This window comes from Astatotilapia calliptera, chromosome 23, assembly GCF_964374335.1.
Source record: "Astatotilapia calliptera chromosome 23, fAstCal68.1, whole genome shotgun sequence".
NCBI classification, from domain to species: domain Eukaryota; kingdom Metazoa; phylum Chordata; class Actinopteri; order Cichliformes; family Cichlidae; genus Astatotilapia; species Astatotilapia calliptera.
Window position 1 is genome coordinate 14,041,634 of NC_137443.1, and position 16,486 is coordinate 14,058,119.

General features: G+C 42.7%; 1 protein-coding gene across 1 annotated transcript; it reads right to left on the bottom strand.

The window, feature by feature from the left end:
* Window positions 1-7,971: 7,971 nt before the first annotated feature.
* On the bottom strand, window positions 7,972-16,419 carry cep63 (centrosomal protein 63). The gene is made up of 14 exons (XM_026159777.2): window positions 16,093-16,419; window positions 15,827-16,004; window positions 14,502-14,597; window positions 14,288-14,377; window positions 14,085-14,198; window positions 13,856-14,005; window positions 13,440-13,573; window positions 12,703-12,846; window positions 12,143-12,245; window positions 11,836-12,033; window positions 10,193-10,279; window positions 9,853-10,055; window positions 9,388-9,706; window positions 7,972-9,297 (listed from the first exon to the last, which is right to left on the bottom strand). Exons 1-14 carry the CDS (start codon window positions 16,131-16,133, stop codon window positions 9,097-9,099), a joined length of 2,058 nt encoding a protein of 685 aa, XP_026015562.2. The 5' UTR covers window positions 16,134-16,419; the 3' UTR covers window positions 7,972-9,096.
* Window positions 16,420-16,486: the final 67 nt, after the last annotated feature.

Genomic DNA, 16,486 nt, shown 5'->3' on the forward strand with positions numbered 1-16,486 from the left:
TTTAGGTCACGTATTAAACACTGAAGACTTTAAACAACGCAAATACTTGACATGTTTTTAACAGCGTGCTTTAGCAGGACAGACATTAAGAGCATCTGAAACCCCGTAAGTTTGAAAAATATAAATAAATGCATCAGAAAATATGAATGAGAACATTTGCTGTAGGCGTGCTGTGTGTGTGTTTTCTCTGTATCTTGTCATTGCCTGAATTAAAGTTTGAAAAACCTTTGCTTAGTTTGAATCAGATCAGAATCGTCCCTTTTGTCAAAGAGGAGTAACTCATCACTTTGGCTGTAAAGCTTCTGAGTTTATTCTTAATCAATGTCTCTCCCCAGAGGATCCGACTTTGGCTCATGTTTGGATATATTTATTATTGAATCCGAGTGTGGCAGCAAAGGTTATTGTATGAGGGCTGACACGGTTTCCTCTGTCTGCCCCCACCTTTGTCCCAAATGTCTGACTTTGTGTTTCTGGCAATTTGCTCCCATTGTGCAGCACTTCCTGATAGGAGGCACTCTGAAAGACTGGGCTCAGTCAACTGCAAAGGAATGTGACATTCCTTTCTAAAATTACGGATGTTTCGCTGGATTTTGAGGGCCGATTTCTGCCAGTTTTCCACCGTAGTGTTTGGAGAAAGTGTTTCTGGGGCAGACTGCGTATATCCTAAACTTCAACCATGATTGGCTGCGACAGACTGGACGCCAGCAAAGATTTACATTGGTACCAGCCATATTTATAGTTATTTGTTCTATGGTGGACAATTCAAAATATTAATATCTACCATTATTACACAGATAACAATGAAAGATGAAAATGTTACTGCATATTTACTGACATGCAACATGTTTGTACTTCTGAGCTGTTAAAATGGTCTTTAATATTCAGCATCAGTTATATTGTTATGTCTTTGCTTTATTATTCATACATTTAAGTTTGATATTTTCTTGTATTAAAGAACCTAGTGAATATCAGTCTGTGTGGCTAAATCTGACTTGTCTCCATGATGGATCTGTGTTAATTCAGGTCCCTTTTTAAATGAAAAACACAAACCCTACAGTAACTTTAGCATATTGTAGGTGTGCAAAATGTCAACTTTATGCTGCAAAAACTGTTCAACTTATAGACCTTCAAAGTATACAAGGTTCGGTTGATACTTTTTTAAGATCTCATAACTTCAAACGAACTATATTAAACTGTCTCACAGACATAAGCTACATTCACGAGTGTTAAAAAATTACTTGGAAATGTGTTTATTTGTTTACACAGAAGGAATTCCGGCTAGAAGATGAGCCTGATATCAAATGTAGGTTAAAACAACAAAAAATAGACATTTCATCTGCTCCAACTTGCTCTGAGCAGCCACCTATCTCACATGGTGATAAAAGCCTTGAATGTTTATCCTAAATGCACTTTTTGAAGTTTTCTCTAGTGAATTATGAGAACCTGATCAAACATCCAAGGTACCTGTTTCTGTTCCTCAAGATCACAGACCTTAAACTGGTGCAGTTTATTCAAACCACGATATATCTCCACACCAGTGCTAATCGTGTTGAACAAAAAACATATTGTGGCTTCAAATTCTGTCATGTGGTGCACAAAGCATTAAAAATGCTCTAAATGACTTAACTTCCAGATACTTAATGATGATAAAAGAAACTATACTTTTATCAGAGTTCCACTATTAACTAACCACAGCATTCAGATGATCGAGGTGAGTCTTTATTTGACATTTGTAGCAGATTTCCCCTAATGATCTCTTTAAAGGCGCGCACATGAGGATTTCTACACCAACAGACATAACCTGTTCATATTCTCAAGAACTACGTCAGCACAAAGGTTTGGTAAATAAATGTCTTAAGTAAACAAATGTAAAGAGGCCACAGGTCTGCTGTGATAACCTCCATCTCCAGATGGCAGACTGCCGTTAAAGGGAAGGGAAACGTGAGACAGATGAGTGGAAGGGTCAGACGTCAGGAATGAGGAAATCCCACCCTTTGCCCAAGCAGATAGAGAACAGGAAGCAAAGCCATTTGCATACAAATTCACTCTCTTTGGAGCAACGTGTAGCTCAGGGAGAGCATGTTAAGAGCGTGGGAGGAGACCTGCAACCCGCTAATAGTGCAGTGACAGGTGGTTATTACGTGCCCGATGGCATTCTTAGACGGCAGGGGGGCAATGATAAATAGGAAGCATTCAGGACATACTCCTTAGAATTTAATTTTCTGAATGTGGAGCAAGGAGGCGAGAAGGAAAAGAAACACTCAGTTGGATCGACATGTCTAAAGCTCATATTGAGAGTTCCAGGGAGCAGCTACCAAATGCAAGTTTGCTTAATTTCACGTAGTTGAATGCAAAAGGCCATAAAACTGTTAACCACTTTTCCAGTTACCTTTAATCCTCTGAAAATGGTGAGCTGTGTTGTAATGTTAAACCCCTTAAATTATGACTGAAATCAAATTTAAAACCTGCTGTGGCGAATTGTATCAGTCCAAATACTTGGCTCTGATAATAAAAGTTGAACATAAACAGAGCCTGATGAACAAGAGTGTTTAAATTAAAATGTCTCCGATTACTTTGAATGTCTGTAATACGTTAATTATTCCAATACTTTTGTGCAACCGTTTAGTTTATGCTGAAAATTGGTGGTATTGTCCAAATACTCACATACTTCAATGTATTATTAACATACATATAGTGCAGTTCAATTTCCTCTACGGCCCAAATGAAAAAAAACCCTCTTTACTTCATTTTCTGCTACATTAAGCAAACATTTCCACTTTAAATTTCTACCTTACTGATGCTGTGACCTGTCCCAACAAGGGAATAATACCTAACAACTACCAACTGACATTAAACACTTGCAACACTCACATACCTCAGATAATGTTTGTGTAGCAAACAGATGCCGCTCATTCTTGGCCTGTGTTTGCATTTTTTAAAGCTTTGTCACTTCTTCCCAAACATTTCAAACACATTTAAAGCCGCAGATGAGTTTAAACCACAGCACACCTGATTAAAAATGAAACGTCAGATCTGAATCCTCAACAGGAGGAGCGGCCGTTAGACCCCGCTGATTTATGACCCGGACCGCCTGCAGAGTGATCACCACAGGTGATGACGATTTTCTCTCTGATCTCCCACAACACTGACGACTTTATGGCCTGTGTAATTAAAGACTTAAATACACAGTGGCCTCAGAGTTGACCCAAGCATGAAAGGGGGGGAAACTGATGAGGGTCAATCATTTCTGTAGAGCAAATGAGAAGGTACCTGCCACAGCACATAGGTGCAAATCTAAGACATAAAAGAAGTATTGACTGGTGCAGGGTTGGATGTTTCAGCCTCCTGCATACTTCAGGGAAAACTGGGAGAAAAGGGTGTTGTTGAAGTAGAGAGATTCAGTTTTGATAACGCTGCTGTTATCTGCCCCCACCTCTTTGTCAAGTGACAACAGCTGCCTGAAAGTAATGGACCATGAAGTCTTCCCTCTTGAGAACCGCGTGTATACACATTTGTACACAATCCACTAAGCTATCAGATTTCTTTTCAATTTGTTTGGTTGATATGAAAACAGACATGTTTTTGATGGCATGTTTGACCAGTGAAGGAAGCACTTTGTCTGTGTGTTTTTCCCACACAGGCATTTTTGGCTCACGATCATTTATTCACAGTAAACCCAAGCATTCTCCGCAATTGTCCCTGAAATAACTCATGAAACAAACACTAACGTCCACCATATTTTCGACATAGTTTACTTATAAACTGGTGACATCTACCTTTTATTTACAATCCGACAACAGCCTCTGGTTCTAGATTTATTTCAAAGGGTCATCGTTTGCGTTTTTGCCATTCCGATGCTTCACAATAAGTTGCCATGCAAGTTTTCCGAACCCAAACATTACCATATTTGGACAAGAGAGTGGAGTGCTAACTTAGCTGGTTAAATTAATAAACATGGGTCAGAACATCTGGGCCAGAAGATTATGCACGAGTGCCTAAAACCTGCATTCTGTCTGAATGCCACCAGATGGCGATAGCTGCAGCTGCAAAGAGGTCTATAAATGTCAAAAAGAAAACAGTTTTCTGACCTCTGTAAATACATTCCTGTTGAGTTCATAGGCTCAGTCACTCATTGGGGTTTATATTGAATAAAAGAAGTCTATTTTTATCATTTTTGTCACACACACAGCAAAATGAAGGATCACCTGTGGTATTAATCATTGGCTAGCAAGCTGTTAATCCTAATCAGTTTCACAAACCTGCCCACCTCGTCACATCTGGTTTTTTTATAACCAAGATGGCGACGGAGGAAAGGTTCGTTTTGAATCTTCAACAAACAAACATGTGATGTCATGGTAGCTACGGTTATCTTTTGTATTAACTTTGTATTAAGAGCGAGAGAAGCTAATTAACCACAAACTAGCCAGTTCATCTGTGCAAAATCCAAGTGACAGTGAAAGAGCTAAAATAGTTTCACAAAGCAGAAAACTTCCTTTGGTTTACATCTCCACAGTGTCATGGAAAGACGAGAAGGGGTTTTTTTTTACTCTAAATGAGGAAGGACGTCACGTCTTCAGGCTCTTCTCTCGGAAAGATGTACAAATCAAAACATGTTCGGCTGTTTATGTCACTGCGACTGAAAGAATGTAAACTGACTTTTCCCCTTACCAATTCATCAGCGTATCCCAGGATGCTTTTAGGGCGTAGATTATAATCACTTGCTGTCTATTGTTTTGTTTTCTCTCTACTTTCTCTTCAGGCTTTACCATATCAAGCAAATCACCCCATGTTTAATCTCAAACAATCGCTTTATTCAGTGTTTTAACAAGTCGTGCATATTAGGTTGTAGGAAAATACTACATATGTAACTAAAAATCCAACATAAAAGTGATGGCATCATCATCATGATCGCTTGCACCTAAATGCACAAGGAGAAAATACGGCATAGAGGTCGCACTCAACCTGTGCATGTCATTGCATAAGACAGAAAGAATGAGGGTAGCCCGGGGGTGTTTGCAAGGGGAGATCTGCAAATTAATTGCAGGAGGCGATCCAAACGGATGACCTCATTAGCCATCGGTGGACAAGGAATGCTCTAAATAGCTTTTATATAAGACAACATCAAATAATTCCCGTTCTCACTCAGCTGAATATCAAAAAATTACTATCTGCTCTATTTTTTTCAAGAATTTCAATTCATTTTGCTTCAGGGCTAAAGGACAGTGCAGAAGGAATTCAAAACTCCTGCAGGCACATACACACAAATACCAGCCTGGTATGGATCCAAAGTATAAATCTTACTGTCAGTCTTACAAGTTTTCTGATTCTCTGGAAATACTCAAAGAAACATGAGCACATAAAGCATCAAAGGTCTAAGTATTCCTGTTACTGTGTATGACAGAGGTGGGCCTCCTTCTTCCCAGCAGAGGGCCAGACTGGCTGAGACTCAGCAGGAGAAGAGTCACATACTGAAGTCTATGACAAAGCTGGTACCGTGAATTACAACAGACAGCAGTCACACCCGGACCAGTGTTAACTTGTAGCACCGCTGGTATGTTTGAAGTAATATTGGCAATCCTGACAATGTTTGTGGTTTCTTTGCCAGACAGCCTGCAGATTTGCAGCTGGCTTTGATTAACTGGAGCAAAGCCGTACTGGCTGGGGGTTTCTTTGACTGTCTTACCAGGTTTGAAATGTTGTACCTACTTTAGCATCAACATCACTGCCTGCAAAGTAGAACTGAGTGATCCAGGAGATGTGTGGGTTACACCATTCAAGGGTTTGCTGTGTGAATGATTAGAAAACTGATCCAACATCCAGTCTCTAATCATCGGCATCATTCAGACTAAACTGGTGCAGTTTACTGAAACTCTATCCCATGATAGTGATACTCCCAAGAAAAAAAAACAGTTTCTTCTAAGCCGACCTTAGATGTTTTGTTAGCGCTGGAAATTTCTTGTGGACATCACCATTACTTAAGAGATTATGAGATGCAAAAATAAATGAATTAAAAGTCCCAAATTCAAACCCACTTTCATGCACTTTCAGGGCCTTTACGTCATACAATGTATAGGGTATGAAGACAAAATTTTGCATGCTACTGTACAGAAAAAGTTGTGATCCCAGCACTTATTCCACCTCTGTTTACATACTACAGTACAAACACACACTGTAACTGGGACACTTGTTAACATGCTCATTGTGTGTTAGAGGAATGAGCCTTTTCCTCGTCGCCTCTCTGACTCTGTTGCCGCGCCGATAAGAGCGCGCCCCTCTGTCTCTGCAGCATTCCAAGCATCCTGCAGCAAACGTCCGCCGCCATATTGCTGCACGAGAAGAGTCCAGCAGCAACCTGCACCCACTCCCTTTGACCCCCATCTCCCAACACTGTCCACACACACACACACACACACACACACACTCTTAAGAACAATGGGACGTTCCTGTCATATGAGGGATATGGCTGGAAGTAGAGGTGGAACACACGCGAAGCACGTCTGGCATGTTCAGAGAGGAATGTGCAACAAAGAGTACATGCAGGCAGCAACAATTCTGGGAAAAGTTATTATCTTGTGAAAGAAGTTCAGCACCTCATAAAAATACATATTAAATATGACATCCATCAAGGTACAACAATGTGTGAGAAGCGATTAACCGTCTGAGTCACGCTAAACCCACATTTGAGGCCTTTTTGGTAACATTTCTAAAGCAATCTCTGACCTCCGATAAGTTCAAACATTGAAAGGGTTGAAAATCTCTTTCAATGCTACAAGCTTGCAACCACTTAATGCTGAGAAATCTCAAAATCTGCTGGCAAATCAACCCAGTCTGCTCTGAGAAATCCCCACGAACCTGCACTGCCTCAGCCATTCAGAGATAAGTCAGCCTTTACACAAACAATCAAGCTTCATTCTTTATTCCCGTGACAAGATCTTACAGATAGCAGAAATTCCTCAAACAAATACCCTGAATATCTCAATCCATCAAGATCAGTTGATAACTGTGAGCCGATATTCCCACAGAGGATTCACTAATTTGCATGTGTATTTGATGTCTGGTATTTCGAAGGACGTTCGGTGAGGTGTTAGACCCTCTTGTGAGCCCACACAGCTCTCTCCGAATTACAGCATATCACCAGATAACAGGAGAATTAAACTTGGCAGCTGCGCTGCCATTGACTTGTGCAGATCTGTAACCACCTGTGATGTCTCCCTCTGCTGGTTCTCTGAGGTAAAGGATGGGAAACAAGGTCAACGCACTTCATCTCTCTTTTGTCTGAAACGAATCGCGGAAGTAATGAAGGACGGAGAAAGGGCCGACTCTGATGACTTCATTATAATTTCTTGCACAGTCATCAATATTCTCATCACTTTGCAGCCATCTTGAAATCCATCCACTTTGAGGGAGGATGTATTTTGAACAGTTAACGATAAAAACGAGTCAAATTTGATCAAACGTGCTTTAAAAGTTTGCTTGGCACCATTTTAGCAAAATGACAAAGTCATGCCGAGCGGTGCTGACTTCACCAGTCCAGATAGCTTTTGCAGTAATTTCTCAAAGACTTGCCTCAAAGCAAGTCCTCGAGGTGGTAGGTGTCCTCTCGTGCTGCATCAAGCTACCAGCATCAACCCCGAGAAGGTGAAAAGACTTCAGTTCGTTAAACTAATCATCTTACAGCCTGAATTTATTTTCTGTGAATTATTACATAAGTAAATCAATTCCTCCTCCCTTTTACTTAGGCCCCTTCAAGGAATCTCAGCACATATAAAAACCTTTTCACCTCCCTCTGCAGAGAGCCAGAGGATTGCCTGCCTTGCCAAATTCCTGAGCGCTGTTTGTTGGAGCTTTAAGCGCTCATAAAGCAGGCTCACGAATACCAAAGTGAGAAGTCAGCGAGCTCAGCTGAACATCACTTCTCTTTTGTTATTGTAACATTATGAAGGCAAAATGAAAGACACATACTTCTCGAGATTTGTTTCCCACTTTATTTCCATTCGATCAGAGCGTCCTTCACTGGGAGAGCAGTAAATTGTCCCCACGCCCCCCTTCGGCTTTTTCACCGGTGCACATGGAAGAAATTAACATTCCATCAGCTTTCTAATGATGAGGACGAAGCACGCCGCAGGGGATGAAGGTCCATGCCAGCATTGGCACGGTGCACGCATTCCTGCGCTCGACGGGCTGGAGGGCCTCTGCAGACGGGTGTTGATGATGGGTTGTGTTTGTGTGTGTGTGTGTTTGACTCTCCCTCCATCATGGACGCAGTGTAAACGATGTGGTATTTTCTAAGTTATGACAGACGTATGGGGAGGATGGACCCTCCTTTGGCTCGCTGCACCGTCAGTCTGTCTGGATGGAAATGCAAATGTCCCATCGATGCTGCATTCCAGACAAAATAAAATATGCAGGTCAAGAAAAACAAAAAAACAAAAACAGCAGTTTGGACCAACCGAGTTCTCCTACTCAAACTTCATCATCTTGTCCTTCTACCTGGACATTTGACTTACGTGGTGTTCGAACACATTCCTCCTGCTTCCTGAATCTTGCAGTGCAGGATTTAGGGCAGCATCTTGTCAATCACAAGGGAGGCATGCCTTAAAGCATATAAGTTTAACTGCCTTCTGGACACTAAAGGGGATGACCATTTGCGAAGTAGACATCACGTTGTTCTCATTATGACCTCAAGCAACAGACTGAGCCCATAGATTTATCAGGAAAGTGTTACACAAAGCCACAGGCAAAGGGAGACACTGGCCATTTTTCCCAGACTTCAAATTAAATGGATTTGTTTTGCTACTGTGGGAGTCGCCCCCTGCTGGCCATTAGAAAAAAAATACAGCTTCAAGGCACTTGTGCTTTCTGGCTTCACTTTTCAGACCTGTAATCTACATTCAGCTTCTTCTAGCACACAGATAAACACACATTCAAGTGTAACAGCCTACAACCTTTACTACAGACGGTTGTTAAGGAACACTTGGTTTAACTCGAGGCATAAATATGAAAAAACACTCAATCAAGGGACGCACTAACCCATCTGCGATCATTCATGATGATATAATAAAGCCCAAGAACACAGCTGGCACTGTTGTGACTCCATCACTGACCATCCTGCACTGACATCTGGGCAGACTCCAGCTCCGAGCTGCTGTGCAGGAACGTGGAGAACGTCTTGTTGTTCTTCTCCTTCATCCCGAAGATGTGGCTGTCCAAACTCTGCAGCAGCTCCTCAGTCCGTAGGTTCTCTTCCTCCAGGAAACGAGTGACCACTGTGTCTGTCAGCGATGCAGACAAAAGGTCCTAAAGAGGGGGAAAAAATGCAACTTTAGGATTCATCACCCCAAAAAACTAAACTAAATGTTACAGGACATCAATTTTGATGAGGCTCACCTCGGAAGAGGGAGAAGAAATCTCTTTATCGCTGCTGGTCAGAGAGTCTCCCGGGCTCGAGTTTTGTCCATCAGCTGCAGATTTGCTGGAGCTTAGGACCGGCACAGAGTTTCTCGTGGACAGTCTTGTTGTGGTGCTGCTGCTGGAGGACGAGGAGGCAGATGAATGAGGCCTGCTACCTTGGGACTGGCTGCGGGACAGACCTGTGGACGTCTTGGACGAGGTTTGAAGTTCTTTAAAGAGCATCTGGATCTCTCCTTCATAGCGAGTGGTGTTCTCTAGAGCCTGAGCTTTTCTGACTTGCATGTTCTCCTGTGGCCTGTGACAAAACAACACCCCAAACTATTTAAATCTAATATGGAAAAAACACTTTATATCTTAGTTTTTACAAAATACTGAAAATTTTCCTCTTTTACAGGCGACCGCTGATGGAAAGTAGCCTGTCTGTGTACATATACTCGCTACCTGTTATACGTAGGCTGCTCTTGGTCAGTCGCAGCATGGCTGAGCACAGCGTGTTCATATTTATCCTGACTGTTCTGATTGGAGGCCTCAAGTTGTGACTGCATCTCAGCGAGTGTCTGCCTTAACTGCCGATTCTCCTGCTCCAGGCTGCTCAGAGAAGACACATAACTCTCCCTCAGGGAGGCAAGCGGGGAGCCTCCCCTCTGTGGAGCGATGAGTGATTCAGGGGGTTAAAAGCGACAGAGGAGTGATTCGGACTTAGTAAAAAAGCACAGAAGAGGCACAAAGAAAAGGCTCCTGTCTGTAACATGAGTGATGACTGATATCGAAGCAGACAAACCTTTGGTGACTGAGGCTGCAGTCTCTGCAGCAGACCTTTCAGGTGCTGGTTCTCAGCCTGTACCATCTCCAGCTGTGCATGAGTCATCTGTGAAAGAATGAGAAAAATGTGATGAACCTCAAAGAATACAACATAATTTCACATTTAGCATAAAACAGGCTGCATTAATCTGCCAGAGATACAGAATAAATGCTAAGAAATAGCAAACCAGCCGTCAGGAAATCGAGGTTTGTGAGTAAGTGTCTTATTTATCAAAGCGCCTGTAAAAACAAATTTATACTAAATGCAAAGTGAAAGCAAGTGTATGTGAACACAGATGAATCCATTCGCATGAGTTAAAGATTTTTCAGCCTTTGTGATTGATTATACTCCTCATGTTGAATATAAATGTACCAATATTTCTTAGGTGGGAAACAAACAGGCTCTAGAGAAGGGGTGTCGAAATCCAGGCCTCGAGAGCTGGTGTCCTGCAGGTTTTAGATCTCACCCTGGGTCAACACATCTGAATCACATGATTAGTTCATTGCCAGGCCTCTGGAGAACTTCAAGATAGGGCTGTTCGATATCGGTTGTTTCGTGGTGTCTCAAAATAAACTGTTTACGGCAATATTTTTTCATCGTTTTGATGGACACTGTAGTGGCTATATTAATTTCTTAAAGTTCTCTATATCTCTTATATTTAATATAACAACACTACAGACGGACAAGCACCTGTTTTTATGCGTTATGGTTAGCAACAACGACGGTAACACCATCGCATGTCCACTTGTTTATGTTCCACGTAAACCTTTCACAATAAAGCTCAAGATCCTGTTCAGACTTTTCAAAATAAACTGAATCACGTGAAAGAGCAGATTGTTTACGGATGAGAAGTAAAAAAAGAGCCGCCAGGTGCTAAAAAATAAACCTTAGACTCAAACGTTAGAACAGGCTTTTCCCCGCAGCACGCCGTGTAATAAATACTCACAAAGAAAACGGCGGCCTTTACAACTTATGTCTAAAAATGTATCGTTTCATGCATCGGTTAAAACACTCGACTCCAGCTACGTGACGCGCAGCTGGAAACACTTCCCGCAAGTCGAGCTGCCCGAGATTCACAGAATTTACAGAAAATGTTACATTTTTGTGATTTATATCGTTATCGGGACGATAGAATTCTTATGAGATTTTGGTCATATCGCACAGATCTACTTCAAGACATGTTGAGGAGGTAATTAAGCCATTTGTATGAGCTGTGTTGGATCAAGGACACATCTAAAACCTGCAGGACACTGGCCCTCAAGGCCTGGAGTTCGACACCTGTGCTCTAAAGAGCCGATTACACAAACGGAGAGCAGCAAAGGACAGGACGTTACACCATCAGCTTGTTAAGGGTCTACCATTTTTCTGGTTAAAAGCTTCAAGTTTCACTGTCCAGTCCCTGCCCAGTACAGCATTCATGCAGTCCATTAATCTAGATCATTTATAAACTTGCTGTTATTAGCAGAAGATGCTTTAAGGGGCCTTGGAAAATCTCCATTTTTAAAGGGATTGCTGCTCACAGAGGCTCGTCTGATCATTCTAGTTTTCTCTCTAGAAGAAGTCTTTACCTACATAATCACTGTTTTTGTGAACTGGCACTGCATTCAACTGAATTAACTCACTTTGAGCTCAGCAGACTTCTTCTCTGATCGCTCCTCCTCATCGCGAAGCTGCTGCTTGACGCTGGACGAGGAGGCGCTCAGACTGGCGACGGCGAGGTCGCGCTCGTGCAGCTCGCTGGTCAGCTTTGACACCTCCTTTCTCATTCCCTCAACTTCGCCGCTGTGAGTCTGCCTGGCCCGCTCAAGGTCCTCTCTAAGCTGTAGATCAAACGTAGGCAGGACATGAGGTAGTGACGCAGAGCTGATGTTAAACAACAAGAACAAGAATGAAAAAAAAAAAAAAAAGAATAAAAACAAAAACACAGACCCTTTTCGCTTCAGCCATAGAAGAGTCACATTCCGCTTTCAGGCTTCGCAGTTCTTGCTCCGTCTTCAAGTTGTCATCTCTCTGTTTACTCACCACCTGCAGCCTGAGTCCAGAGAAATAAAAGCAATGACTCGCACAGAAAAAAGATCTGAATGAAATCCACTGACAACTCTGTGTGCTCTGCATTTTTTTTTCTTAATTTACTTCAGGTCGATTTCAGTGCATATACACATTTAAAAAGGATCACCGAGGTCCAAAGACATTCAAAAGCTACATTGCATAAATATTCAATATTCCCACACAAGGACTAAAAAATATTAGCATCACTCTGCAACTTTTTGCTCCCACGGTTCCTTTTCTCCTGATAGCTACATCCTAAAATACGTCTGATTTGGAGAAAAGTGATTCGGTCTGTAATTTTTCTTCTTGTGATATAAATCAGGCGCACCCCATTCCCACTCACTCACTATTTGCTTCAGCACAAGACAGGACTAAAAGGAGTAAAAGACTAAAAAACGAACTTGGGTTTTGGACTACAGGAAGGGGCGGACTAACATTACCTCTCTTTGAGACATGCCAGTTCAGCCTTGAGATGACCCTGATATGCTTGGGCACCTTGGAGCTTGGCTGCAGTCTTCTCCAGCTCTCGTCTGAGGATTTCCACACCGGTGCAGCCCTGAGCTACCAGACAGTCTTCCAGAGAGCTGCACAAGAACATCACGCAAACATTCACAGGATGGCAACCTTTATGATGGACAATAGCTAATTGTTTTTCCCAACAGAAAACATCAGAAGATGAAGAAAAGATGTTAGGGAGGATGTGTTGATTCATGCAGGCTGGATAAAAGTATCACTTCATTACTGATGTTGTAATTTTAAATAAACAGGTTTGTTCACTAGGGACGGGAAAACCATGAAACAATCATTAAAGATTAGAAAAACTACAGTATGAAAAGTACAGACCGTGGCTGCAGTGGACACTTGTTGTGGTTTTCAACACTCGGGTCGTATTTAACAGTCGCTGACAGACCAACAACAGCACAAGCAGGAGTAGCCCACAGACCAGTTATACCACATTTTTCACACTCCCTACATCTACAACTGACACAGTCTGCAGGTAGATGGCCAGTTTGCTTAGCATTTAAAGAATTTGATCAGCTCTCGTTTTGGCTGCAGATACTTCAGTCAGTCACTTGGAAAGCTACAGTGCTACAAAGCAATATCCTGCCTACAGTGTGGACGCAGTACGCCCCCTTCTGTATAAGTTGCTGAACTACATCACTAGACATACACCCACCGAATGACTTGATCTTTAGCTTGCAGTGCTTGGTTGAATCTGGCTGTTTCGTTACGAAGTCTTTGGCGCTCAAGACTGGTTTGCCGCACAAAAGCATCCTGGGAGTCCAGCTCCTCCCATTCCTCAGAAAGCACCTGCAAAACAGCGGATCATCAGCTGATTAAAAGATATTTTAACCTGGCACCTATGAGGAACTTTGAGCTTGTAAATGCTTAACTGAAAAATCAACATTAAGAGGTTTATGGGCACTGGATTAAATGTTGAAGCTCAGTTTCTCGACACTGATAAAGTTGATCGGTAGACTAAAGTCTTTTTCATTTTCTTTCAGGCTTAATACATGTCGGAGAAACTTGTTGTGAGTGTTGTGTAATTGAAAATCTTCAGTCCTATCACCTTCCCCAGGTTTCTGAACCTACCTTCCAACTCTCAAGTGGTCGGAGACGCTCCAGTTCCAGCTCCTGCGTGTGCAGACTTCTCTGAGCTTTTTCCAGCTGAGAGCGCAGGCGCTGCACCTCCAGACAGCAATCCCTGTGCTCCCTCTCCACTTGGTGCGCTGCCCACTGGGACTGGAAACAACAGAAAACACGTGGTGAATAAAACAAACAAGCCTCTGCTTTCTTTACATGCTGAAGTCACTGAACTTACTTTTATGTGTGAGAGCTCATCTTTCAAGCTCTTATTCTCGGTCTCCAGGATTGTGAGCTCCTGCCGGCTCTGGGTGCGCTGTTGCTCCCACTCCAGAGAGCGCTGATGATATTCCTGCAGAGAGAGGGGAGCTTCATTATACCTCACATACCCAGAAGACGGCAGCAATCCAATGGCATGACTGGGGTGATGTCAGGGTTCACCTTCTGGAGGTCTGTCTCTTTCACTCCTGCATTAGCGTCCTTGAGGTGTTTGCGCTGAAGCTTATGGTAACTTCTCTTTAACTTATCCAACTGCAGGAATAGAAACGCACTTACTATATTTGAAATCATGCAGGAGAGTGAGTACAAACAGAAAAACTGTAAACTTCTGCCCAAGCAAAAGCAGAAAAGATTTGTAACAGACAAGTTTTCGCACCTCTTCACGGAGTTTGCGCAGTTGCTGCTCGTACTTGGCGGCTAACTCTTGTGGACCCGTCTTGACATCTTCAAGCTGCTTGCGGAGTAATCCAATCTACAGTCATGGGTGAGGACAGTAATGGTGTTGGAAAGAGTTAATATGAGCACTCAATTTATGAGCTGTGTTAGCAACTATCTTATATTGAGGCTATGCTCATTACCAGCTGCATATTTTTATTTTTGGTCTCTACTCAAAATGCTCTTTATTTATTCACACTGAGCCTTGACGCACCACCCCACTTCATCGTTGGTGCCCCACAAAAATTCCAGGTTCACAATCTACAAATTTTATCATCATCAACAAAAATAAAGGATCCAAATCTAGTTTTACTTAAATAAAGGCTAATTTAATCATATCAACAACATCCATTTTTCTTTTCCTCATCTGACGTTGCTTTGTGGCGGCAGCAGACAAAGCAACGCCGCTGGGAAACCTTCAAAAGGGAGCAAGTGTCCTGATTAGAGGCCATCTCAACTTGCTCTTTTTAACAGCGAGGAGCAGTGCCTCGACTCTGAGCTCCCTCCAGATGTCCTGGCTCCTAATCCTACCGCTACGCCCAGACTCACTTCAGCTGCTTGTATCTACCACCACACTCGTTAGGTCATTCTCCAGATTTCAGCACGCACTTTAGGAGTTTGCAGGCACATCACACTCCATGTTCCCATCACTTGTGACTAAGATCATAGCCTCAGACTTGTAGGTGCATGCCCTCATCCTGGCTGCAAACTGCTCCAGTGCATGCTGATGGTCATGCTGTGATGAAGAACAATATCTGATGGATGCAAACTGACTGAATAACCTCATCAGGAATGCCGAATCTGTAGTCGGCGTGAAGCTCATCAGCCTGGAGATTCTTTTAACCTCACTGTCTGAGAGTCTGCTGCTATCAGACTCTTTAATTCATCTACTTGAGTCAGACCCACACATACTGATCAAGACTAAACACACCTCACTGCACTCTGCCACAAAGTATATGTGCACACCTAGCAGCACCTTTGACCTGTTAATGTCCCAGAAACATTAATGTTAATACGTATGTCCTTTTATATTTATATCTTGAAGTTTCGCTGATCTGATCATTTGCACAACACAGGGATGTGATTTTGAGGTTCCCACAATGGACACCACCTCACACCAGCTACACTTTGACATCCTGTCCACAAACATCACTAACAGGATCGAGGGAGGAGTACCAACACTGGATCAACACGTGTACACATCATCATTTATCTTTTAGAACTTTGCTCCTGTTTAGTATAAACTCTTAGGCTCTTCTATTTCACCTCCAGGTCCCTCCGTTCAATTGTGCTCCTTGAGTTTAAAAGTTCCTCTTCTCTACTTTTCAGCCTGAGCTCCAAGGCGCGGTTCTCATCTTCCCACTTCTTCTTCTGATCGTTGATCATGATGTCAATTTGTCGCATCAGTTCCTGAAGCTCCGGCTCACACGATGAAAGGACTGAGCTGAAAGACAAAGCCAAATAATGAAAAGGGTGTAATTTCTGTAAATGCTCATGGCCCAAGTTAGTTCTTTAAGCGCAGTGCAACTTACCTCAGATCAGGGCTGTGCATCGACCCCAGAAAAGCCTCCATCTGGTTCAAAGTAACGTCAGCCCTGTTAGTAACTTAAAGCGGACTTGCTTTACGGGTGCTTCACGTGCCCTTTCCCCACGCAAGAAGTTTACTATAACTTAGCAACCATACACGTTACTAGCAACCCATAATACACAGCGAGCTAAACCATGGCTGACCTCACTGCTACACGGAGGTGGTTTCTGCTTACAGCATTGTTAGCTCACGTTAGCTGCTGGCTGTGGCTGGTCCGTGTCAACTCATCCAACTTTATTTGTTTACATCACTAGCTGGACTGCCGAACAGCGCGCTTCCTGAGGTATGGCGGTAACTCCACCACTGCATGTGATGTCAACACGCTGTACGTAACTTCA